Source organism: Emys orbicularis, chromosome 1 (genome assembly GCF_028017835.1).
Source record: "Emys orbicularis isolate rEmyOrb1 chromosome 1, rEmyOrb1.hap1, whole genome shotgun sequence".
Lineage (NCBI taxonomy): Eukaryota > Metazoa > Chordata > Testudines > Emydidae > Emys > Emys orbicularis.
In genome coordinates this window covers 371,922,658-371,948,252 of record NC_088683.1, presented here as the reverse complement: position 1 = coordinate 371,948,252, position 25,595 = coordinate 371,922,658, and the positions used below count along the sequence as shown (strand labels likewise).

The following is a 25,595-nucleotide window of genomic DNA, read 5'->3' as shown; positions in this document are numbered from 1 at the left end:
TCTGGAAATCTAAGTACACTATGTCCACTGGATCCCCCTTGTCCACATGTTTGTTGACCCCTTCAAAGAACTCTAATAGATTAGTAAGACACGATTTCCCTTTACAGAAACCATGTTGACTATTGCTCAACAGTTTATGTTTTTCTATGTGTCTGACAATTTTATTCATAACTATTGTTTCGACTAATTTGCCCGGTACCGATGTTAGACGATGTTAGGTTTGTACTTGCCGGGATCACCTCTAGAGCCCTTTTTAAATATCGGTGTTACATTAGCTAACTTCCAGTCTTTGGGTACAGAAGCCGATTTAAAGGACAGGTTACAACCCTTAGTTAATAGTTCCGCAACTTCACATTTGAGTTCTTTCAGAACTCTTGGGTGAATGCCATCTGGTCCCAGTGACTTGTTAATGTTAAGTTTATCAATTAACTCCAAAACCTCCTCTAGTGACACTTCAATCTGTGACAGTTCCTCAGATTTGTCACCTACAAAAGCTGGCTCAGGTTTGGGAATCTCCCTAACATCCTCAGCCGTGAAGACTGAAGCAAAGAATCCATTTAGTTTCTCCGCAATGACTTTATCGTCTTTAAGCGCTCCCTTTGTACCTCGATCATCGAGGGGCCCCACTGGTTGTTTAGCAGGCTTCCTGCTTCTGATGTACTTAAAAAACATTTTGTTATTACCTTTGGAGTTTTTGGCTAGCCGTTCTTCAAACTCCTCTTTGGCTTTTCTTATTACATTCTTGCACTTAATTTGGTAGTGTTTATGCTCCTTTGACTTCCATTTTTTAAAGGAAGTCTTTTTTTCTCTCACTGCTTCTTTTACATGGTTGTTAAGCCACAGTGGCTCTTTTTTAGTTCTTTTACTGTGTTTCTTAATTTGGGGTATACATTGAAGTTGGGCCTCTATTATGGTGTCTTTAAAAAGCGCCAATGCAGCTTGCAGGGATTTCATTTTAGTCACTGTACTTTTTAACTTCTGTTTAACTAACCCCCCTCATTTTTGCATAGTTCCCCCTTTTGAAATTAAATGCCACATTGTTGCGCTGTTGAGATGTTCTTCCCACCACAGGGATGTGGAATGCTATTTATTGTATCATGGTCACTATTTCCAAGCGGTCCTCTTATAGTTACCTCTTGGACCAGCTCCTGCGCTCCACTCAGGACTAAATCTAGAGTTGCCTCTCCCCTTGTGGGTTCCCGTACCAGCTGCTCCATGAAGCAGTCATTTAAAGTATCGAGAAATTTTATCTCTGCATTTCGTCCTGAAGTGAAATGTTCCCAGTCAATATGGGGATAATTGAAATCCCCCACTATTATTGAGTTCTTAATTTTGATAGCCTCTCTAATTTCCCTTAGCATTTCATCGTCACTATCACTGTCCTGGTCAGGTGGTCGACAATAGATCCCTAATATTATATATTATATTCTTATTAGAGCATGACATTTCTATCCATAGAGATTCTATGGAACATGTGGATTCACTTAAGATTTTTACTTCATTTGATTCTACATTTTCTTTCAAATATAGTGCCACTCCCCCCTCCCCCGCATGACCTGTTCTGTCCTTCTGATATATTTTGTACCCCGGAATGCTTGTGTCCCATTGATTGCTCTCAGTCCACCAGATGTGTGTGATACCTATTATATCAATATCCTCCTTTAACAGGGGGCACTCTAGTTCACCCATCTTATTATTTAGACTTCTAGCATTTGTGTACAAGCACTTTAAAAACTTGTCACTGTTTATTTGTCTGCCCTTTTCTGATGTGTCAGATTCTTTATTATGTGAATGTTTCTCATCTGATCTGGCCCCTACTTTATCCTCTTCCATCCGCTGCTCCTGACTAGAACCTGGAGATTCTCTATCATTAGACTCTCCTCTAAGAGAAGTCTCTGTCCGATCCACATGCTCCTCTGCAGCAGTCGGCTTTCCCCCATCTCCTAGTTTAAAAACTGCTCTACAACCTTTTTAATGTTTAGTGCCAGCAGTCTGGTTCCACTTTGGTTTAGGTGGAGCCCATCTCTCCTGTATAGGCTCCCCCCATTCCAGAAGTTTCCCCAGTTCCTAATGAATGTAAACCCCTCCTCTCTACACCATCGTCTCATCCACGCATTGAGACTCTGAAGCTCTGCCTGCCTACCTGGCCCTGTGTGTGGAACTGGGAGCATTTCTGAGAATGCCACCATAGAGGTCCTGGATTTCAGTCTCTTCCCTAGCAGCCTAAATTTGGCCTCCAGGACATCTCTCCTACCCTTCCCTATGTCATTGGTACCTACATGTACCATGACCACTGGCTCCTCCCCAGCACTACACATGAGTCTATCTAGATGCCTCAAGAGATCCACAACCTTCGCAGCAGGCAGGCAAGTCACCATGCGCTTCTCCCGGTCATCACAAACACAGCTATCTGTGTTTCTAATGATTGAATCTCCCATTACGAACACCTGCCTTTTCCTAGCAACTGGAGTTCTCTCCTCTGGAGAGGTAACCTCAGTGTGAGAGGCAACCCCAGCACCATCTGGAAGGAGGGTCCCAACTATGGGAAGGTTTCCCTCTGCTCCCGTTGACTGCTCTGCTTCCCTGGGCCTTTCATCCTCCTCAACAGTGCAGGGGCTGTCTGACCGGAGGTGGGACAATTCTACAGTGTCCTGGAAAGCCTCATCAGCATACCTCTCTGCCTCTCCTAGCTCCTCCAGTTCCGCCACCCTGGCCTTCAACGCCTGTACGCGGTCTCTGAGGGCCAGGAGCTCCTTGCACCGAATGCACACATATGCCACCCGCCCACAGGGCAGGTAATCATACATGCTGCACTCAGTGCAATAAACTGGATAGCCCCCACTCTGCTGCTGGGCTTCTGCCTGCATTCTCTCCTCATTAATGAAAGGGTTGTTTAAGCAAGAAGTTTTGAATGTAGTTTGGTTTATAGGTTTTAAGGGGAATAAAAGGGAAACAGATAGAACAGGCAAGGGACCCCCACTCCCTTCCCACTCCCCTTCCCAACTCCCTTGCTGTCAAGGCTGCTTCCCCACTTTGAACTTTAGGGTACAAATGTGGGGGCCTGCATGAAAACTTCTAAGCTTAACTACCAGCTTAGATCTGGTCCACTGCCACCACTCCCAAAGCTAATTCCCTTCCCTGGGTAGCCTTGAGAGACTCTTCACCAATTACCTGGTGAATACAGATCCAAACCCCTTGGATCTTAAAACAAGGAGAAATTAACCATCCCCCCTCCTTCCTCCCACAAACTCCTGGTGGATCAAGATCCAACCCCCTTGGATCTAAAAACAAGGAAAAATCAATCAGGTTCTTAAAAAGAAGGCTTTCAATTAAAGAAAAAGGTAAAAATCATCTCTGTAAAATCAGGATGGAAAATAACTTTACAGGGTAATCAAACTTAAAGAGCTCAGAGGACCCCCCCTTTAGCCTTAGGTTCAAAGTTACAGCAAACAGAGGTAAACACTCTAGTAAAAGGTACATTTACAAGTTGAGAAAACAAAGGTAAACTAACACGCCTTGCCTGGCTGTTTACTTACAAGTTTGAAATATGAGAGACTTGTTCAGAAAGATGTGGAGAGCCTGGATTGATGTCTGGTCCCTCTTAGTCCCAAGAGCGAACAACCCCCAAAACAAACAGCACAAACAAAAGCCTTCCCCCCACCAAGATTTGAAAGTATCTTGTCCCCTTATTGGTCCTTTGGGTCAGGTGTCAGCCAGGTTACCTGAGCTTCTTAACCCTTTACAGGTAAAAGGATTTTGGAGTCTCTGGCCAGGAGGGATTTTATAGTACTGTACACAGGAGAGCTGTTACCCTTCCCTTTATAGTTATGACACGCCCCCCAAATCACAGATAGTGTTGGACGTCCGGTTCCACACTGGCTGTGATTTCTTCCTGGAGCTCTAGGAGAAAACAGAGTTAATAAGACACATGTACCTTTAGACATACTACTGATTATATAAAAACTAACAATATGTTCCATTCCAAGAACAATTTTTAACCAGTTGACTCTGGGAAACTTTCCCGGGAGAGTGCATCAGCCACTTTGTTAGAAGCTGCTGAAATGTGTTGTATTTCAAAATCAAAATTTTGGAGAGCTAAACTCCACCGAAGAAGTTTTTTGTTATTCTCCTTGGTGGTATGAAGCCACTGTAGCGCAGCATGGTTTGTTTGTAGTTGGAAACGCCGTCCCCAAATGTATGGGCGTAGCTTTTCCAGCGCGTACACAATGGCGTAGCATTCCTTTTCACTGATTGACCAGTGGCTTTCCCTCTCAGACAGTTTCTTGCTGAGAAACACAACAGGATGGAATTCTTGATCCAGTCCTTCCTGCATTAAAACTGCTCCCACGCCTCGCTCGCACGCATCTGTGGTTACTAGGAACGGTTTATCAAAGTCTGGGGCCCTTAGCACAGGGTCAGACATGAGTGTCACCTTAAGCTGGTTAAAGGCCTTTTAACACTCATCAGTCCACTGAACTGCATTTGGCTGTTTCTTTCTGGTTAGGTCTGTCAGCGGGGCGGCGATTTGGCTGTAGTGTGGTACAATCGTCTATAATATCCGGCCAAGCCTAAGAAGGATTGGACCTGTTTCTTTGACTTTGGAACCGGCCACTTTCGAATAGCATCCACTTTGGCCTGTAGGGGATTTATAGTTCCTTGACCCACCTGGTGCCCCAGGTAAGTTACTCTGTTTTGGCCTATTTGACACTTGTTAGCCTTAACAGTTAGTCCTCCCTGCCTGATGCGCTCGAAGACTTTTTCCAGGTGCTCCAAGTGTTCTGCCCATGAATCAGAAAAAATGGCCACATCATCGAGGTAGGCAACTGCAGATTCTCCCAATCCCGCTAGGAGACCATCTACAAGTCTTTGGAAGGTGGCGGGTGCATTTCGCAGCCCGAAAGGGAGTACATTGAATTCATACACCCCTGCCTGGGTGACGAAGGCTGACCTTTCCTTGGCGGGTTCATCTAGTGGTACTTGCCAGTACCCTTTGGTTAAGTCTAAAGTAGAGATGAATTGGGCATGTCCCAATTTCTCCAATAGCTCATCTGTGCGTGGCATTGGATAGTTGTCAGGATGAGTTACAGCATTTAGCTTACGGTAGTCCATGCAAAAGCGTATTTCCCCATCTGGTTTGGGAACTAGAACCACTGGAGATGCCCATGCACTGGTAGAGGGGCGGATTATACCCATCTGTAGCATGTCCTGGATCTCCCTTTGTATAGCAGTTTGGGCATGAGGTGACTCCCAGTAGGGTGGGGTTCTAATTGGGTGAGCATTACCTGTGTCAATGGAGTGGTATGCCCATTAGGTCCACCCTGGAGTGGCTGAGAAAATTGGTGCAAAGCTTGTGCACAGCTCCTTGATCTGCTGTCGCTGCAGACGTCCAAGGGTCGCGGAGAAGTTCACCTTTTCCACTCCACCATCCCTTTTTCCTTCGTAGTAGACACCTTCAGGCCACTCCGCGTCATCTGTTTCCTGGGCTGTAAACTGGCAAACGTTTAATTCTCTGGAATAAAAGGGCTTAAGAGAATTAACATGGTATACCTTAGGCTTTATGTTGGAGGTTGGGGAAGCTATGAGATAGTTAACAGCTCCTAGGCACTCCTGGACCGTGAATGGTCCTTCCCACGATGCTTCCATTTTATGGGCCTGGAGCACCTTTAAGACCATGACTTGGTCTCCTACTTTGAAGGACCGTTCTCGGGAATGTTTATCATACCAGGCCTTTTGCTCTTCCTGAGCATCCTTTAGGTTTTCTTTAGCAAGGGCTAAAGAGTGTCGGAGGGTGCTATGTAGGTTGCTTACAAAGTCTAGAATGTTAGTTCCTGGAGAAGGCGTAAACCCCTCCCATTGCTGCTTCACCAACTGTAATGGCCCCTTAACCTCGCGGCCATACACAAGTTCAAATGGTGAAAACCCTAAACTGGGATGTGGTACAGCCCTGTAGGCAAAAAGCAACTGCTGCAACACTAGGTCCCAATCACTGGAGTGTTCATTTACGAATTTACGTATCATGGTCCCCAAAGTTCCATTAAACCTCTCCACCAGGCCATTGGTTTGATGGTGGTAAGGGGTGGCAACCAAGGGATTCACCCCATGAGCTTCCCACAGGTTTTTCATGGTCCCTGCCAGGAAATTAGTTCCCGAATCTGTAAGGATGTCGGAGGGCCAACCTACCCTAGCGAAAATGTCTGCTAATGCCTGGCACACACTTTTAGCCCTGGTGTTGCTTAAGGGTACTGCTTCCGGCCATCGGGTAGCAAAATCCATGAAAGTCAGTATGTACTGCTTTCCTCTGGGTGTCTTCTTTGGGAAAGGACCCAGAATATCCACAGCTACTCGCTGAAATGGGACCTCAATTATGGGTAGTGGCTGGAGAGGGGCTTTGACCTGGTCTTGGGGCTTTCCCACTCGTTGGCACACCTCACAAGACCGGACATAATTAGCAACGTCCTTGCCCATTCCCTCCCAGTGGAAGGACTTCCCCAACCGGTCTTTGCTTCTGTTCACCCCAGAATGGCCACTGGGATGATCATGGGCTAAGCTCAAGAGCTTTATCCGATACTTAGTGGGAACTACCAACTGTCTTTGAGGATGCCAGTCCTCCTGGTGCCCACCAGAAAGAGTCTCCTTGTATAAAAGTCCTTGTTCTACAACAAACCGGGATCGGTTAGAAGAGCTGAGAGGCGGTGGGGTGCTCCGTGCCGCCGCCCAAGCTTTCTGAAGGCTGTCATCTGCTTCCTGCTCGGCCTGGAACTGTTCCCTTGATGCTGGAGACATCAGTTCCTCCTTGCACTGTGGACTGGGGCTTGGTCCCGCTGGAAGCGAGGCAGGTGCTGGGGCTGTTTCCGTTGACTGTGAACCGCTGTCCGCTGGTGCACTATGTTGTATTTCAGGCTCTGGCTGAGCCTCTTGGGTAGGGTTATCGGCTGCTTCTGCCAGTTCAGGCTCGCTGGTGCCCTCTGGTGTTGGAGTTGTAGACGGGTTTGCAAGCGCTGGACTCAGTGCTGGCAATGGTTCTGGTGCTGGTTGCGTTGCCAGTTCCGGTTCTGGGACTGGCTTTGGCTGGGTCTCTGGGATTGGATCCACTATGGCTGTTGCAGTCGTTGGCAGGGGATCCAGTTCCACTGCCTTTGTCTGGGTCTCTGGTAACACAGACGGGGCCCTGGTGGACGGCTCAGGAACAGGGATGGGGGTGAAAGCTTGCTTAGCCTGGCTGCGGGTGACCATTCCCACCCTCTTGGCTAGCTTCACATGGTTGGCCAAGTCTTCCCCCAGCAGCATGGGGATGGGATAATTGTCATAGACTGCAAAAGTCCTCATTCCTGACCAGCCCTTGTACTGGACATGCAACTTGGCTGTAGGCAAGGTTACAGACTGTGACATGAAGGGTTGAATTGTCACTGTAGCCTCCGGGTTGATGAGTTTGGGGTCCACTAGGGATTGGTGGATAGTCGACACTTGTGCCCCAGTGTCCCTCCAAGTGATAACTTTCTTTCCGCCCACTCTCAAGGTTTCCCTTCGCTCCGAGGGTATGAGAGAGGCATCTGGGTCTGGGGATCTTTGGTGTGATTGTGGTGTAATGAACTGTAATCGGCTGGGGTTCTTGGGGCAGTGAGCCTTTATATGTCCCAGTTCATTACATTTAAAACATCGCCCTGCTAAGGTATCACCGGGGCGATGTTGGTTGGTGGAGACTGGTGTGGTGAGGTGAGAAGGCGTCTGGGGTTTTCCTTGGGATGTGGGTGGGGCCTTGGGTTGTCCCCGATGGTAGGGTTTTGTTTCGGCTTGCCCCTTCTGATATTCGCTCCAACTGCTACTAGTTTTTTTCTTTTCTGCCACCTCCACCCATTTGGCTCCAATCTCCCCCACCTCGGTTACAGTTTTGGGCTTCCCATCTAGGATGTACCTTTCTATTTCGTCAGGAATACCCTCTAAAAACTGCTCCATTTTTACTAGGGAAACCAGATCTTCCAGAGATTTAACATTTGCTCCTGATACCCAGGCATCACAATTTTTGTCAATGTGGTAGGCATGTCGGGTAAATGACACGTCTGGTTTCCACCTTAGGGCTCTGAACCGCCGACGGGCATGCTCGGGTGTTAGCCCCACTCTGAGTCTGGCCTTGTTTTTAAAAAGTTCATAACTGTTCATGTGTTCCTTAGGCATTTCAGCTGCCACCTCTGCTAAAGGTCCACTGAGCTGCGGCCTCAGCTCTACCATGTACTGGTCTGGAGTGATGCTGTACCCAAGGCAGGCCCTTTCAAAATTTTCCAAGAAGGCCTCAGTATCATCGCCTGCCTTGTAGGTGGGGAATTTTCTGGGATGGGAAGTGCTACCTGGAGAGGGGTTGTTAGGGTTGGCTGGTATATCTGGCCTAGCCCTTGCTAATTCCAGTTCATGCTTCCTCTCTTTTTCCCTCTCCTCCATCTCTTTTTGTTTTTCCTCCATAGCTCTTTTGTGGGCATCCTCTTTGGCTTTCTCTTCTCTTTCTCTCTGCTCCATAGCTCTCTCATCAGCTTCTTTCTTGAGTTTTTTTAATTGAAGTAGTCTCTGATTTTTTTTCTCCATTTTCTTCTGCTTCTAGTCTGGCCAGTTCTAGTTTGTTAGCTACTTCTTTGGTAGTCATTTTCCTGTTTTCTTGTGCTGGGCCACACCCCTCTGCAGTTGACTGAACCTGGGATGCACTCAGCTCAGGCTGCTGCTGAGGTAACAGAGACTTTCTAACTAGCTATCCCCGAGAGGTAGAAAGAAAAAAAAACAATTCAGCTTGTAAATGCCTTTTACCAGCTGTTTGCTCACTGATTGAACCCTTCTCTTAACACAGACCCTTGTTAAAAAAACTTAACACCTCTGCCTTCAGGCAAAGAGAGATAAGATATGCATCTACCTTCAGCTCTGCTTTCCAAGCAGCTAGAAAGGAGAAAAAAAATCTTACTGGCTTTTGGTTTATAATGATCCCACCGCTCTGCCACCATGTCAAGACTGCTTCCCCACTTTGAACTTTAGGGTACAAATGTGGGGGCCTGCATGAAAACTTCTAAGCTTAACTACCAGGTTAGATCTGGTCCACTGCCACCACTCCCAAAGCTAATTCCCTTCCCTGGGTAGCCTTGAGAGACTCTTCACCAATTCCCTGGTGAATACAGATCCAAACCCCTTGGATCTTAAAACAAGGAGAAATTAACCATCCCCCCTCCTTCCTCCCACCAACTCCTGGTGGATCAAGATCCAACCCCCTTGGATCTAAAAACAAGGAAAAATCAATCAGGTTCTTAAAAAGAAGGCTTTTAATTAAAGAAAGAAAGGTAAAAATCCTTTCTGTAAAATCAGGATGGAAAACAACTTTACAGGGTAATCAAACTTAAAGAGCTCAGACGAATCCCCTCTAGCCTTAGGTTCAAAGTTACAGCAAACAGAGGTAAACCCTCTAGCAAATGGAACATTTGCAAGTTGAGAAAACAAAGATAAACCTAACACGCCTTGCCTGGCTGTTACTTACAAGTTTGAAATATGAGAGACTTGTTCAGAAAGATTTGGAGAGCCTGGATTGATGTCTGGTCCCTCTTAGTCCCAAGAGTGAACAACCCCCAAAACAAAGAGCAAAAACAAAAGCCTCCCCCCCCAAGATTTGAAAGTATCTTGTCCCCTTATTGGTCCTATGGGTCAGATGTCAGCCAGGTTACCTGAGCTTCTTAAACCTTTACAGGTAAAAGGATTTTGGAGTCTCTGGCCAGGAGGGATTTTATAGTATTGTACACAGGAGGGCTGTTTCCCTTCCATTTATAGTTATGACAGGAGCGTTGTGTTATGGGCAGCTATCCCACAGAGCACGTCTTCCCATTCTGGTGCTGTTGCTTGTGGGAAGGGGGTGGGCGGTGCAGGGCATTCTTGATCCTGTCCAATGCCCCGTGATGCATCACTTCTCATCCCAGAAATCCCTGTGCTTCTTTCCATGTTTGGTGCCATATTTCAATATTTTTTGTACTCTGTCTAACCTTTGGGTCGCGGGAATGGATCCCAAACTGCTGAGGAGTATGCTGATGTGTCTCGTCAGAACATCATGGATTGCAGTCGAGTTACTCTTTAAGCTACAAACTGACAGTGAGGATTCCGATGATGATGATGTCAAGTCGCATAATGCATACGACATGAGATTGCTTGTGGCATTCATGGACATGCTCACCATAGTGAAATGTCGCTCTTGGGCAAGGGAAACAAGCACTGAGTGGTGGGATCACATCATCATGCAAGTCTGGGATGACAAGCAGTGGCTGCAGAACTTTCGGATGAGAAAAGCCACTTTCATGGGACTGTGTGCTGAACACGCTCCCACCTGCAGCGCAAGGACACGAGATGGCGAGCTACCCTGCCAGTGGAGAAGCGGGTGGCTATTGCAGTCTGGAATCTGGCAATTCCAGACAGCTACCGATCGGTTGTTAATCAGTTTGGAGTGGGAAAGTTAACCGTTGGAATCGTGTTGATGCAAGTTTGCAGGGCCATTAATCACATCTTGCTCAGAAGAACAGTGACTCTGGGTAACGTGCATGACATTGTGGCTGGCTTTGCACAAATGGGTTTCCCTACTGCAGAAGAGCGATAGATGGGACGCATATTCCAATTCTGGCACCAGCCCACCTAGCCTCCGAGTACATAAATCGGAAGGGGTATTTCTCTATGGTTCTGCAGGCACTTGTGGATCACTGTGGGCATTTCATTGACATTAACGCAGGCTGGTCTGGAAAGGTGCATGACACACGCATCTTTTGGAACACAGGCCTGTTCAGGAAGCTGCAAGCAGGAACTTTCTTCCCAGATCAGAAGATCAATGTAGGGGAAGTTGAAATGCCCATTGTGATCCTTGGAGACTCCGCTTACCCTTTAATGACGTGAGTCATGAAACCCTACACAGGGACTCTTGACAGCAGCAAGGAGCTGTTCAACAACAGGCTGAGGTGGTGCAGAATGACTGTGCAGTGTGTTTTTGGCCATTTAAAGGACCACTGGTGCTGTATGTATGGGAAGCTGGACCTGGTCGATAACAACATTCCCACGGTTATATCCACATGCTGTACCCTCCATAACATTTGTGAAGGGAAGGGTGAAAGATTCACTAAGGCATGGACCTCGGAGGTTCAACACCTGGAGGCTGAATTTGAAATGCTAGAGAGCAGGGCTATTAGAGGGCCCCAGTGCAGGGCTGCAAGGACTAGGGATGCCTTGAGGGAGCAATTTAAGGCTGAAAGCCACCACTAATGTTTGGTGCCTTGCATGGGAATGAAATGCAGTGGTTCTAATATTAATAGGAATCTGTGTTTGCTATGTATGATGCACTGACTTGCAGTGCCCGTTGCTTTCCTGGGCTGCGGTATCTTTTACTTAATGCAATAATAAAGAATGTTTTCAAAGGCAGAAAATTCATTTATTAAAAAGAAAATTCATTTATTGAAAAGAAACACAACTGCTTGGGAAACAGAAAGGGCATGACACATCTGTACTGTTTGCGATGAGGCAAAGGGGGGTGGGGAATGGGATGATCACAGATTTGCATATCATACTCAGCCTTCCTGTCTGGAGTGCCGTGCAATGAGTGCTGCATTTCAGGTTTGCTAAAATACATGGTGATTGGGGTTGAATTAATGGGTAAGGGTCGTAGTTTGCAGAGCTGCGTGGTGAAGCTACAGGTGTTGGAGGCAGCTGGTGGTGATAAAAACCCAGATATGGGGGAAAGTGGGTTGGTGGTGACATGGGCGCACAAGGGAAAGAGTTTGGGGACAAGGGCTGCGGGGGGATAGGCACGGAAGTGCTCCACCTGCATTGCTACGAGCGCCTGTATCGAATTCGCTCGGAGCTCCATGATGCTTAGCACCTGCTCTGTGCTTTGGTGCCAGCGACTCGCATTCTGCTGGCGGACCCTCCTTTCACTCTCCCGCCATTCCTGCACTTTTTGATTTTCATTAAGGGACTGCTGCGTGACATCATGCACCATGTCCTCTTTGCTTCCTGATTATTTGGAGTCTTTCGGCTCTTGATAACAAGGATGGCTGGGATCTCAAGGTTGCATCTGCAAAGCCAAAATGCAACACTTAACAGAGGCAGAAAGAGCGATGATTTGGCCGTACTTAAAGACAAGCACAGTGTAACAATAGCAATAATTGCCTGTCCCAAAGTGAGTGCACATAACCCATGGGAGCCCCAAAATGGTGAGTAGGCACAGGGGCAAGGCGGACTGATTGTTTCACAGCTGTACTATCCTCTGGGGTTCCGTGCCTTGGGGAGAGCCAACAGCTGCAGGGGGCCCTTATACTGAACACTGTCCCCATATTTTCCACAGGAGTTTGTCCTGGAAGTTATCTCGCTGCTGAGGGTGACCTGGTGAAGCAAGAGAGGGTCTTCTACTACAATACAGCTTCTGCCCTGGCCCATACGCAGCTTGCCTGAGTGCAGCAATGGTCCCCCCATCCCTCATGGCACAGTGGTGCGGACATCTTAGCCTTACTGAGACAAGGAGCACAGTAGCTCTGCCAAGGAACCTGCGCACGCGGATTGCCCAGCTTCTGCATGAGACCTTTGAAGAGATCACTGAGGCTGATTACCGCGATGTGAGAGAGCACATCAATGCCCTATCCTCACCCCAAGAGCCCACACCGAACAACTTCCTTCCCAAAATTAAAGCCGCTTACTGGGCACCTCCTCTGGTGTTTGTTCTTCCCCAAGCACCATCCTCTGCAACTGGCTACCTTCCTCCTGGCTTGAAAACAGCTCCTGATTGCATTCACCTAGGGAAGCCAGGCTGTGTCCCTCCTCCTCAGCACCCTCGCTCCCACTTTCCTCCTCCTCCTGCTTTGTTGAACTTGGCTCTGAAGTGTCCATGGTGGTCTTCGAAGTGGAGGTGGGGTCGCTCTCAACTATTGCGTCCACCTCTTTATAGAAATGGTAGGTTGTGGGGGTAGCACCGGAGTGGCAGTTTCCCTCACGCGTTTTGCAGTAGACATTCCGCAGCTCCTTCACTTTAACCCTGCACTGCACTGAGTCCCGGTCATGGCCAATTTCCATCATGTCCCTTGATATCTGCCCAAAGATATTGTAATTCGTACGGCTGGTGCGCAGCTGAGACTGGACAGCTTCCTCCTCCAAACACTGATGAGGTCCAGCACATCGCCATTGCTCCATACTGAGGATCGCCTGTTGCATGGAGGCATGGTCACCTGGAAATATGCGCAGAGAGCACTCCATGCCTTTCAGAGTAAACAGGAAAAGGATTTTCCAAATTCCCAGAGAATTTAAAGGGTGGGTCTGACGGTTAGTCTCCTGAGGGCAGAGCAGTAGAGTTCAAAGTGATGACCAGAGTGGCTAGAACAGGCATTGTGGGACACTTCTGGAGGCCGATCAGAGTGTATTCATAGACCACGGTGTCCACACTGGCGCCGCGGCACTCCAGCTGGGGCGCAGCAAGCATTATGCTTCTTGTGAAGGTAGATTGCCAGGAGCGCTCCAGCTACAGATTCCGGGCACTCCACATGCATTTCCAGTGTGGACGTGTCATGAGTTAGGGCACCCAGGGCTGCTTTAATGTGCTCCAACTCGCAAGTGTAGCCAGGCCCTAAGTCAGCTTTTCTGAAGTCCAGGGTCCATATTTTGCTGCTTTCCTTCCTTCCTTTTGTCAGGATCCTGAATGCAACCATCTCATGGTCACTGCTGCCTAGGTTGCCACCCACTTTTACTTCCCCTACCAATTCTTCCCTGTTTGAAAGCAGGAGGTGAAGAGGAGCAAGGCCCCTGTTTGGTTCCTCCAGCACTTGTACCAGGAAGTTGTCCACAACATTCTCCAAAAACTTCCTGGATTGTCTGTGCACTGCTGTATTGCTCTCCCAGCAGATGTCAGGGTGATTGAAATCCCCCATTAGAACCAGGACCTGTGATATGGAAACTTCAGTTAGTTATCTGAAGAAAGCCTCGTTTACCTCATCCTTCTGATTTGATGTTTAATGTATGGAGATATACCTATCTCATAGAACTGGAAGGGACCTTGAAAGGTCTTTGAGTCCAGCCCCCTGCATTCACTAGCAGGACCAAGTACTGATTTTGCCCCAGATCCCTAAATAGCCCCCTCAAGGATTGAACTCACAACCCTGGGTTTAGCAGGCCAATGCTTAAACCACTGAGCTTTCCCCCTCCACCCCCCCACCAATAGTTCCATAGTACATGCCCACCAAGACATCACACTTGTTGCTCTCACTTCTAAACTTAACCCAAAGATTCTCAACAGGCTTTTCTCCAGTTTCATACTGGATCTCTGAGCAATCATACCGCTCTCGTACAAACAATGCAACTCCTCCACCTTTCCTCCTGTATCTGTCTTTCCTGAGCAGGTTATACCCATCCATGACAGTGCTCCAGTCATGTGAACTGCCCCACCAAGTTTCTGTTATTCCAATCACATCATAGTTCCTTGATTGTGCCAGGACTTCCAATTCTTCCTGCTTTTTTCCCAAGCTTCTTGCGTTCGTGTACATGTGTGACGGTTTGGATCACAGAAACCCCCTTGGGAGCTGCCACCCGATGTGCAAAGACTACCCCTGCTTCTGTTTTCCCTGCCAGCTCAGGACTCCAGCACCCTGTCTTGCTGAATTAGACACTCCAGTCCACTTCAACACAGACCCAGGGTCTGAATCACTTGTCCCAAAGCTGCAAGTTTACCTGAAAACAGCTCATAGAAGTGTGCTTGTCTTTAGCACTCAGATGCCCAACTCCCAATGGGGTCTAAACCCAGATAAATCCGTTTTACCCTGCATAAAGCTTATGCAGAGTAAACTCATAAATTGTTCGCCCTCTATAACACTGATAGAGAGATATGCACAGTTGTTTGCTCCCCCAGGTATTAATACATACTCTGAGTAAGTTACTAAATAAGAAGTGATTTTATTAAATACAGACAGTAGGATTTAAGTGGTTCAAAGTAGTAACAGACAGAACAAAGTAAGTCACAAGCAAAATAAAATAAAATGCGCAAATCTATGCCTAATCAAACTAAATACAGATAATCTCACCCTCAGAGATGCTTCAGTAAGTTTTTCTCAGACTGGACACCTTCCAGGCCTGGGCACAATTCTTTCCCCTGGTACAGCTCTTGTTCCAGCTTAGGTGTTAGCTAGGGGATTCTCCATGATGGCTCCTCTCCCTCTCTGTTCTCTTCCACCCCTTTATATATCTTTTGCATAAGGCGGGAACCCTTTGTCCCTCTGGGTTTCCACCCCCTCCCCTCACTGGAAAAGCACCAGGTTAAAGATGGATTCCAGTTCAGGTGACATGATCACATGTCACTGCAAGACTTCATTACTCACTTGCCAGCACACACATATACAGGGAGACTCACAGGTAAACAGCCATCTGCAGACAATGGGAGTCATCAAGATTCCAAACCATCATTAATGGCCCACACTTTACATAATTACAATAGGCCCTCAGAGTTACATTTCATATTTCTAGTTTTAGATACAAGAGTGGTACATTTCTACAAATAGGATGATTACACTCAGTAGCTTATGAGCTTTGTAATGATACCTTACAAGAGACCTTTTGCACAAAGCATATCCCATTTGCATTATAGTCACTTATTATCAATTTTTTTATAAAACTATCCCAGTTACATTATATTCACTTATTATCATGTTTTTATAAAACCATGTAGACTGCACAACGTCACAACATGCACCTAAGATAACTAGCCGATTGCCCTACTTTCTCAATATGAATCAGGAGGGTTCCCAACTTGTAACGTCCTCCTTGTATTTCCTCCTGGGCTTAGGTCCCCATCCCGAATTGAACCTAGTTTAAAACCCTCCTCACAAGGTTAGCAAGCCTGAATGTGAAGATGCTCTTCCCTCTCTTTGTAAGGTGGATCTCATCTCTTGCTAGCAATCCTTCTTCCCAGAACAACATTTCATGTGGAAGAATCCAAAGCCCTCTCTCTGACACCACATGTGTAACCACACATTCACCTCCAAAATTCGATGGTCCCTACATGGGCCTTTTCCTTCAACAGGGAGGATGGATGAGAACATGACTTGCGTGTCAAACACTTTTATCCTTCTTCCCAGAGCCACGTAGTCTGCAGTGATCTGCTTAAGGTAATTCTTTGCAGTACCATTGGTGCCCACGTGGAGAAGTAGAAATGGGTAGTGGTCCGAGGTCTTGATCAGTCTTGGCAGACACTCTGTCACATCCTGGATTCTAGCCCCAGCCAAGCAGTACACTTCTCGGGCTGCAGATTTCTCTATACATAATGCAAAGCAGCACACTTCTCTATACAGAATGCACAGAGCCCATAGATATGCTGCAGCATATCAAATCAATGCAGCGTTTGATTCTATCGCCGTGAGTAGGGCCTTCTGCTAGCAGTACACTAGGAATAATAAATAATGATCTTCATTCAATGCATGTAGAGGTTGTGGTTCAGAGTGACAAAGTTACTCTGTTACTCTGGTCACCCAGTGACAACGTCACCCAGTGAATCCATGGCAGAGCTGGGACTCTTTCCTTCCAGCTCACTGGTCTCTGCTGATTCTTTATCTCTAGTTCATGGACTGGGGCCAAAACCTCAGCTGCTGTAAGTGGGTGCAGCCCCATGGAAATCAGGGGAAATTCCCTCACTAGAGAAATAAAGGGAGAGAGAACATCACACCTCTGTGCTGCTGCATGGACCATAAGAGCCAGGTCTGAGAGACACTAAGCAATGGATTGGCATCTAGGGACTCATAGATGATGTTCCTGGCTCAAGACACTTCCCCTTCTGCTGCCTCAGCTTTCCCATCTGTAAAAGGGGGATACTTCCTTGAAATAGTGAGCAATAGTCTGTAAAACACCTATCTGTGGTTTCCATGTGACACCGTGTCTCAGTGGGACTGAGCAGAGGATGCCAATTTCAGGACAAACAGCTGAGAAATAGGGCAGACTCAACCTAGAATGGTGGTTGTTCCATCATTAGATTATATCGAGCCAGTAACAAATGTAAATTTCTGTCTCACCACACTGGTTAACTAGAAGCCAAAAATACAGTCTCCATAGGCATCGCAGCACTTGGCTCAAAATTTGAACACTGGACACCATGATGAGCAGCTAGTGAAAACCAGTTTCACCACATATAGAATCCTTCTATTTTCAAGAGATCAGCCACTTGGACAGATCAATATATGACTCAGATCTTACCCAATAATCACACTGTTGCCAATCCATTAGTAACTAACCACTTAAGATTAAACATTAAAAGAAAAGTAGAAGAGATATAAATGGTTAATAAATGAGATACATACAAGTGATTATTCAGTGTTCATAGATCAGGATCATAGCAGTGGTGGATTAAACTATTAGCTTCCAAAAGTCTCTCTGAAAATTACCCAAGTAGGTTGGGGGTCATCAGTCCTTGTTCAGAGCTTCCTTTTTGGAAACCAAGTCCAGAGAAATGAAGACAAGATGGAGATGTCTCACGGGTCCATCCCTATCTTCTGTTCCTTGCATGGAATTTTTCAGTCCCGAAGAAAGCCCACAGTCCATGTGCCTGGAAAATTATTGCCCCAAATTGGAATCCAGGGTCACACGAGCATATCAGGTATCCTTACATGCGTTGATGACAGACAAGAACAGCCATTGATCACATTCCTGGAGAGGTGTATTGCTTCTATGGCCCATTGTGAAAGGTAAGTGTCCTTGATGGTCCATCAACACATGGGTGTGTGGCTTTATCTATCAGAGGGGTGCTACCCAGGAACACAATACATGGGTTTGATAAAAGTACATGGCCAATATTCAATATTTCACAGAGAAAGATGATATATAAATTAGGACATAAAATATCATATTGCTTCTATATAAATCCATGTTACGCCCACGTCTTGAATATTGAATGCAGATGCGGTCGCCCCATATCAAAAAAGATATATTGGAATTGGAAAAGATTCAGAAAAGGGCAAAAATAGTGACTAGGGGTATGGAACGGCTTCCGTATGAGGAGAGATTAATAAGATTGGGACTTTTCAGTTTGGAAAAGAGTCGGCTAAGGGGAGATATGATTGAGGTGTATAAAATCATGACTGGTTTTGAGAGAGTAGTCTGAGCTCCGTGATGACCTGGCTGGTGAATGGGTGCTGGGCTCTCTTCCCTGAATCTCTTACTGGAGAGTGAGAAAGACTTTAAACTCTTTTCTGACCTCACTGTGCTATGTCAGCATGACAAGCGGGGGAACTCGTCTATGTACAATATAATGGGCTGCCACCTTTCTAATTGCTGCTAACTGGACCCCCAAAAACCAACTCCTTGCCTCACCTCTTTGCCAAGACTCCACCCCTGGTTTGCCTCTTCTCTCCCCAGGACCTGCCCCTGTAAATTGCTCCTTTCTTTGGCTTTCCGGTCACTTGCTGGATTATTTCCATGTCCCTCTCCTCATCCCAAAATGCATGAGAGACATTTCAGTATTTGATAGGGGTTGCAACTTTAATCGTGAGACAAGAGGCTACTTAGACTATTGAAATCTCTATTTTCTTGGCAGAAGCACTGTATCTAATTCCTACTCAAAGTGATATATTGGAATTTAAAAAGTTATGGAAAAAGGCATCAAGAATGATTAGGGGTATGGAACAGCTTCCATATGAGGAGAGATTAATAAGAATGGGTCCTTTCAACTTGGTAAAGAGACAACTAAGGGGGGATATGAGAGTGGTTTATAAAATCATGAATGATGTGGAGAACGTAAATAAGGAAGTGTTATTTACTCTTTCTCATAACGCAAAAACTAGGGGTCACCCAATGAAATTAATTGGCAGGGGTTTAAAAGAAACAAAAGGAAATATTTCTTCACACAACACACAGTCAACCTGTGAAGCTCTTTGCCAGAGGATGCTGTGAAGGCCAAGACTATTACAGCTTTCAAAATAAGTAGATAAATTTATGGAGGATAGATCCATCAATGACTATTAGCCAGGATGGGCAGTCATGTTGTCCCTCGCCTCTGTTTGCTGGAAGCTGGGAAATGGATCACTTGAGAATTATCTGTTCTGTTCATTCCCTCTGAAGCATCTGACATTGGCCATGTTGGAAGACAGGATACTGGGCTAGATGGACCTTTGGTCTAACACAACATGACTTTTCTTAAGTTCACTGAGGAAGGAAATGATGTGCAGATGTTGTGTTCTGTTGTGTTTACCTGAATCTGGGTATCTATTTTGCTGTCTAAAGTAGAGGAATTGTTTTAGCAACCTGTGAATGGGTTTCCACGTGGCCACATTCTGAGACTGCTCAAATAGTGAAAACTGCAAAGAATGGGGCAGACAATCCCCAAAATTGGTGGTTATTCTAATACTTGGATTTACCAAGGCAGCAAAAAACCAGACTTCGCAATGCTTTACTGCTTACAAAGAAGCCAAAACACAATTCCCTTAAAGTATCAGAGGGGTAGCTGTGTTAGTCTGGATCTGTAAAAAGCAACAGAGAGTCCTGTGACACCTTTAAGACTAACAGATGTATTGGAGCATAAGCTTTCATGGGTGAATACCCACTTCATTAGACGCATAGTACATATTCACCCACGAAAGCTTATGCTCCAATATATCTGTTAGTCTTAAAGGTGCCACAGGACTCTCTGTTGTTTTTTACAATTCCCTTAAAGCAACCCAGCCTTGGGCTGCCACCCAGACAGCCAAGTCAAGTATGCTGATATTATTGAAAATCTTGTTCATCATATAATAAAGTTCTACCAATCCCAAAGGATAAAAAATAAAATATAAAATAAAAAAATAAAAAAATTCTACACACCACTTCCCACGTGAATGAATATTTAAGATACTACTGAAATACTCAGTTAGAGCCAATTCTTATTAACTAAACTAAGATTTATTAAAATATAAGTATACACAGAGACATGATTAGAGTTTTTAAGTCAGTTTCATAGTAGAGATGGCTGGCTTCAGACTTCCACAGAGTTCTTTCAGAATTAGTCAAGAGATTATAGTCCAATGTTGAAATATTAATTATCAGGGCGGTCCAGGGTATAACTGGAGACAAGAGTCTTGTGACTCAAGCTTCCCCTGATGATGCTTAAGCAGATCTGAGATTAAAAGATCAGGTTCCAACAGCCCTTTATACAATTTGTGGGCAGCATAGCAGTACTTGAGTGAACAATAGGCTTTTGAAGTAACCTTCTATTTCCTAAACATCACTGGTAATTAACTATGTGGATTAACATAAGGTTATTATCCATTAAACAGTTTATAGAGAGTTCACAAGAAACTTTAAAGAGACATATAGAAAATGATATTGCACACAAGATCCATCTAATAATATTTCCTTTTCATCTCTGAATTAACCAAATACAGCTCTAGACAGGAATCGTTTGGTTACACTGTGAACCTCTAACAAGCTGTCAGGAAACAGAGACTACTAAAGTCAGTAACTTCTTCCAGTTCTTTAATAACACAAGTCTATATTTCAAAGCTCTAGCCTATCTAAGATGGAATGGTCCTAATTACCATTTGCATACTTCTCTAACCTGTCTCTAAAGGGTGAAACTGGGTCAATAGCCTGCAAGTTGCTTAAGTCTTTCTGGCCATGTGTCACAGAAACCCTTTTGCAAGGCCTGGGGCTGTTTGCTTTATAGATGTGGATGTAACCAAGGTTCTACAGAAATGACACATATAAAATTACAGAAATTGTAAGTAATAGCAAGTAAATGCATTAGATTATCTTTTCTTTGAGCTTGCGAATTTTCCTTATTCTAAGAGGGAGGTATATTCCTGCTTTTGTAACTTTAAAGTTGAGCCTAGAGGGGAATCCCCTGTGTTTAAAGTATTTTTATTAGCCTGTAAAATGACCTTCTATCTTGATTTTACAGAGGTGCTTCTTTTACTTTTTCCTTTATAATAAATTTCTTCTTTTAAGAAACTGATTGATTTTAGTGTCCTAAACATAAAGGGTCTGATCTGTCTTTTATTAAAGGCAATTGGTTGGTATATTATTATCAAGCCTCCCCAGGAAAGGGGTGAAGGGGCTTGTGGGGATATTTTGGGGCGGGTAGGGTTCCAAGTGGCCCCTCCCTGAATGTTTGTTTAAATCACTTGGTGGTGGCAGCAATACCATTCAAGGACAAGGAAAGTAATTTGCACCTTGGGGAAGTTTTTAACCTAAGCTGGTGGTATATAAGCATAGGGGGTATTTCATGCGGGTCCGCACATCTTTACTGAAGAGTTCAGAATGGGCAGGAACCCTGATAGTACCCTACGTCACAAAGGAAGGAGAGCACCTGGCAACATGGAAAACCACACTAGAGCCTCTGGTGTTCAATGTTGAAAGATGGTTGGGTACATTCTGAGGGCTGAGGAGGATCCTCATGGGCAGGACGATCCCCAGCCAGCCTTGAAACAATCACTGACCAACCTGAAAGGCTTGTCACAGAAATTGTGGGCCCATTGGTAGACCAGGATGTCCTCCCTCCTTGTTCCCCTCCACTCCTCCAAAACAGACCTTGTGGCCCAGAAGATGAGATAGAAGTCTCCGCAATGCTGGTGAGAGAGCTTCACCTTACCTGTGAAATCACAGGTGTCCAACAGAAACGATGAGGATCATCCAGGAGCAAAGTGGCAGATGGTGTCATGGACTTATGATTATCCTCTGGCTGGGTCCCTGTTATGACTCTGTGGCCCACGGAGATGGGCAAAGGGAGATCAGAGCACCGGTTTGGGGACTGTACTGGTGGAGCTGCGCAACCCGTCTCTATTTCCAGAAAGGGAAAGGGAGCTGGAGGGAAGAGAGCAGCCTCTCAAGGTTCAGGGAGGGAGACAAAAAAACCACCCCATGACGTTCATCCAAGGACAGGGGAAAGGAGACAACACCTGGACGTCAGCAGTACGGAAGATGGAGAGGACAAAAATGAGTAGCACTTCTCTCCCCCATCCACCCACAGCTCCTGTATCCACTCTGTGGCTCCAGCTATGGCTCGTGGCAGCCTGAACTGATGGCTTCTTCTGCCGTTCCACCCAGGCAGCATGAGAACTTACCCTCCCCCAACGGTGCCTACTGGGGTGGGAGGCTTGAACTCCTGCCAGATGAAGCTGAGGCAGCCCAGGCTTGGGGCTTCTGGCCTCTTCTGCCGAGCTGCTCCACATGAATCACATACTGATTGCCATGTTCTGTTCATTCCCTCTGAAGCACCTGGCACTGGTCACTCTCAGAAGACAGGCTACTGGGCTAGATGAAACATTGGTTTTACCCAGTATGGCCATTCTGGTCTTCTTATTTATATCCCAGATGTATCTGCCTCCTGCTGTAACCCACTATACCCCACTCCCCTCCCAGAGCTGAGATAGATCCCAGGAGTACTGACGGGATCTCTTTCTCCACTGGGTTAGTAACAAATTAAGAATAAACATTTAAATTTTAACAGGAATCAGTGCCCTTTAAGTGACTTGCCATAAGATGTGAGATCATATTGGTTTTAGATATGACTGGGTCGCAGCTGAAAAGGGAGGGGAAGACAGGAGGAAGTGACGGGGCAGTGCCTTGGGGAGAAGACACACAGCAGGGTCGAGGCTTGACAAAAGAGATGGTACAAGATTGCAATTTCAGGCACCCAGCTAAGATCAATTAGAAAGGTCACAACCCAGTGTAGTGTCCACAGCCTGATTCCCCAGTTCATCACATTGACACAGCTCAGTAAGGACAGGAAAGGGTTCAATGTCTCTCTGTCTGTCCAGTAAGTGATTGACGGAAGAGGCCCCAGCACCATGGACCAGCCAGCTCTGCACAGATCTCAATCTGAGAGCCAGAGGACAAGGGGAAAACATTTAGGTCTCTTTATGAGTAAAGAGCTGGAGCAGCCTGCCCCGGATCTGTTTGGTCCTCACCCCATAAATGATGGGGTGCAGCATGGGGGGCACCAGCTGGTACACGCTGGTAATGAGAATGAGGAAATGCAGTGGCACATTTTGGCTAAACCGCTGAATGAGAGAGGAGACTAAATCTGGGATGTACAAAACTGAGATAGCACAAAGATGAGAGATGCAGGTTCCAAATGTTTTGAGCCGGGCATCCTTTGTGGGGAGGCGGAAGATGGCCCTGAGGATCAGAGTATAGGACACGGCGATAAAAAATAAATCCATTCCACTCACAGAGATAATATTAAACAGGCCATAGTAACTACTGATGCGGATGTCAGCGCAGGCCAGCTTCACCACAGCTATATACCCACAATAGAAGTGGGGGATGATGTTGGTTCTGCAATATGGCCACTGCCTCACCAGGAAGGGATAGGGTAATGTGATTATGCCACTACGCAGCACCACGGCCAGGCCTATCTTGGCCACAACAGAGTTTTTCAGGATCGTGGAATATCTCAGCGGATTGCAGATGGCGACGTAGCGATCAAAAGCCATGGCCACGAGGATTCCAGACTCCATCTTGGTGAAGGAGTGAACGAAATACATCTGTGTGAGGCAGGCACTGAAACTGATCTCCCTGGAATTGAACCAGAAGATGCTCAGCATTTTGGGTAGGGTGGATGTGGACATGACCAGGTCGCTGACGGCCAGCATGCAGAGGAAATAGAACATGGGCCCGTGGAGGCTTGGCTCCCTCATCACAATGAAAAGGATGCTGAAGTTCCCCAATAAAGCTATGGAGTATATAGCACAGAAGGGAATGGAGATCCAGATATGGGCTGCCTCTAGGCCAGGAATCCCAAGTAGGATGAAGGTGGAGGGGTTGGTGAAGTCGGTTGTGTTAGAATCTGACATGGTGTAGGGGAGAAAATGTCCAACTCTGAGACAGAACGGTGTCTCCTCCGTGTACCGTATGCTCCCCTATCTTTCTGTGTGTTCCCAGGATCTCGGGTGATGGTCGCAGTAGAAATGCCTGAATGGAGAAAAAATGTTAATATGAGACACTGCGTGCCCTAGTGGACGCTGTTCTTATGGGAGAAGCAGATTGGTCACTCTTCACACACTGAAAAATGGCATTTTCATTATTCAGAGAAAATAACTATGAACAGTGATCCTACTAAATCCGATTCCATAATTTTATTCTGCTCCCTGCATTAATAATTCATACACTTTGTGGTGGGGGAACCTTAAGAGGCACCATCAGGAAACTGGATATCCATCATTGTTCCTTAATGCAATGAGAGCCTGGATAGGGAGTCCATACTGAAGGGAGTTCCCCATTCATCAAGTTGCTCAAAATCAGAGAGGACAAAAAAAAAAAACTTTTTCAAAGACGTGCTGGGAGAAACATCCCAACTAGAACATACCTCAGGGAAAAGAACTGAGCGCCATTGATAGCACCTCAAGAGAAACACCTGCTTATTCGCAGCAGTGGGCAAAACAAAACAATGTTCAGATCCCTAAGATATGGGATGGAGAATAACATGTTCTGGATATGTGTTCAGTTTTGGTCACCCAGTCTCTATTAAGGATATTAAAGTGTGGGACTCTTTAGTTTAAACAAGAGACAAAGAAGAGAGCATATGATATAGGAGAGGAAAAGTAAAAAGGAAACTGATTTACGTCCAAATGGTCAGTTCCCAATCAGTACTATCTATAGACACTTAGTGCTCCAAGAGGACTAATTCCCCAAAGTTGAGGAAAATTGTCAGCAGAACTGATTGGGGGCGGGGGGGGATTTAGACAGAAAAATATGAATGAATATTGGTAATTCTTTAATAACAGTTTATTTGATAGCAGAAAACTCATGATTCCACAATCAACAAAGTGAGCAACTTTGGGTAAAAACTCAGTTTAGTGGTAAAGTGAAGGCAGCATTTAGGGGGAGGGAAGCAATATGTAACAAAGAAGAAAAAGGAAAAATAGCTAGTCAAGAATAAAAATCAGAAGTTAAGAAAATTTATTAGGAACATTAAGACATCAGGGAAAACTCCAAGTTTGGCAGGGTTATGGATCATAAAAAGGAGGTTATTAAGTATATTGAGAACAAATGAAATCCTAGAAAAGATTTATGTCAATTCCTGTGTTAAATGTAAAGTATTAAAAATAAAGGGAAAGTTTTTTGATTATTATTATTTTAATAAAAGAATTGATAAGGTTATGAAAGAATGGGAAAGCTGGTATGGAATTAATTTTAAAAAAGTCTAGAAATGTAAGTAATGCCAATCACCAACAGGGTTTATGCAAAACAGATCTTGTCAAATAAACCTGATTTCATTGTTTTTTGAGAGTACACGTTATTTGATCAAGGGTACACATCTGGAGGATCAAGGGAACAATGCAGATGCAATGTACCTTGATTTCTTAGAGGCATTTGCTTTAGTAGTGGAAAATATTGAGTTGGTGAGTTGGAGCAAGGGAAGGATTTTACCTCTGCATATGGGATTGGTGAAACAAACTGCATCCAGTTCTGGAGTCCACATGTGAAAAAAGATGTTGAAAACTTGGACAGGGGGCAGAAAAAGCCACAAAAATTATTGGAGGATAGACAAAAAGCTGGATCATTAGACTTCAGGGTGTATATCTCTTTAACTTATCAAAAAGTTGATCAAGTGGAGACTTCCATAGGGAGAAAATCATAGGTAATAATGGGCTCTGTAATCTACAAGA

At 45.5% G+C, this 25,595-nt stretch overlaps 1 protein-coding gene across 1 annotated transcript; it reads right to left on the bottom strand.

Moving 5' to 3' along the window:
- Positions 1 to 22,832: 22,832 nt before the first annotated feature.
- Positions 22,833 to 23,780, bottom strand: LOC135893194 (olfactory receptor 52E4-like). The gene has a single exon (XM_065420996.1). The coding sequence runs from the start codon at positions 23,778 to 23,780 to the stop codon at positions 22,833 to 22,835; it is 948 nt and encodes a 315-aa protein (XP_065277068.1).
- Positions 23,781 to 25,595: the final 1,815 nt, after the last annotated feature.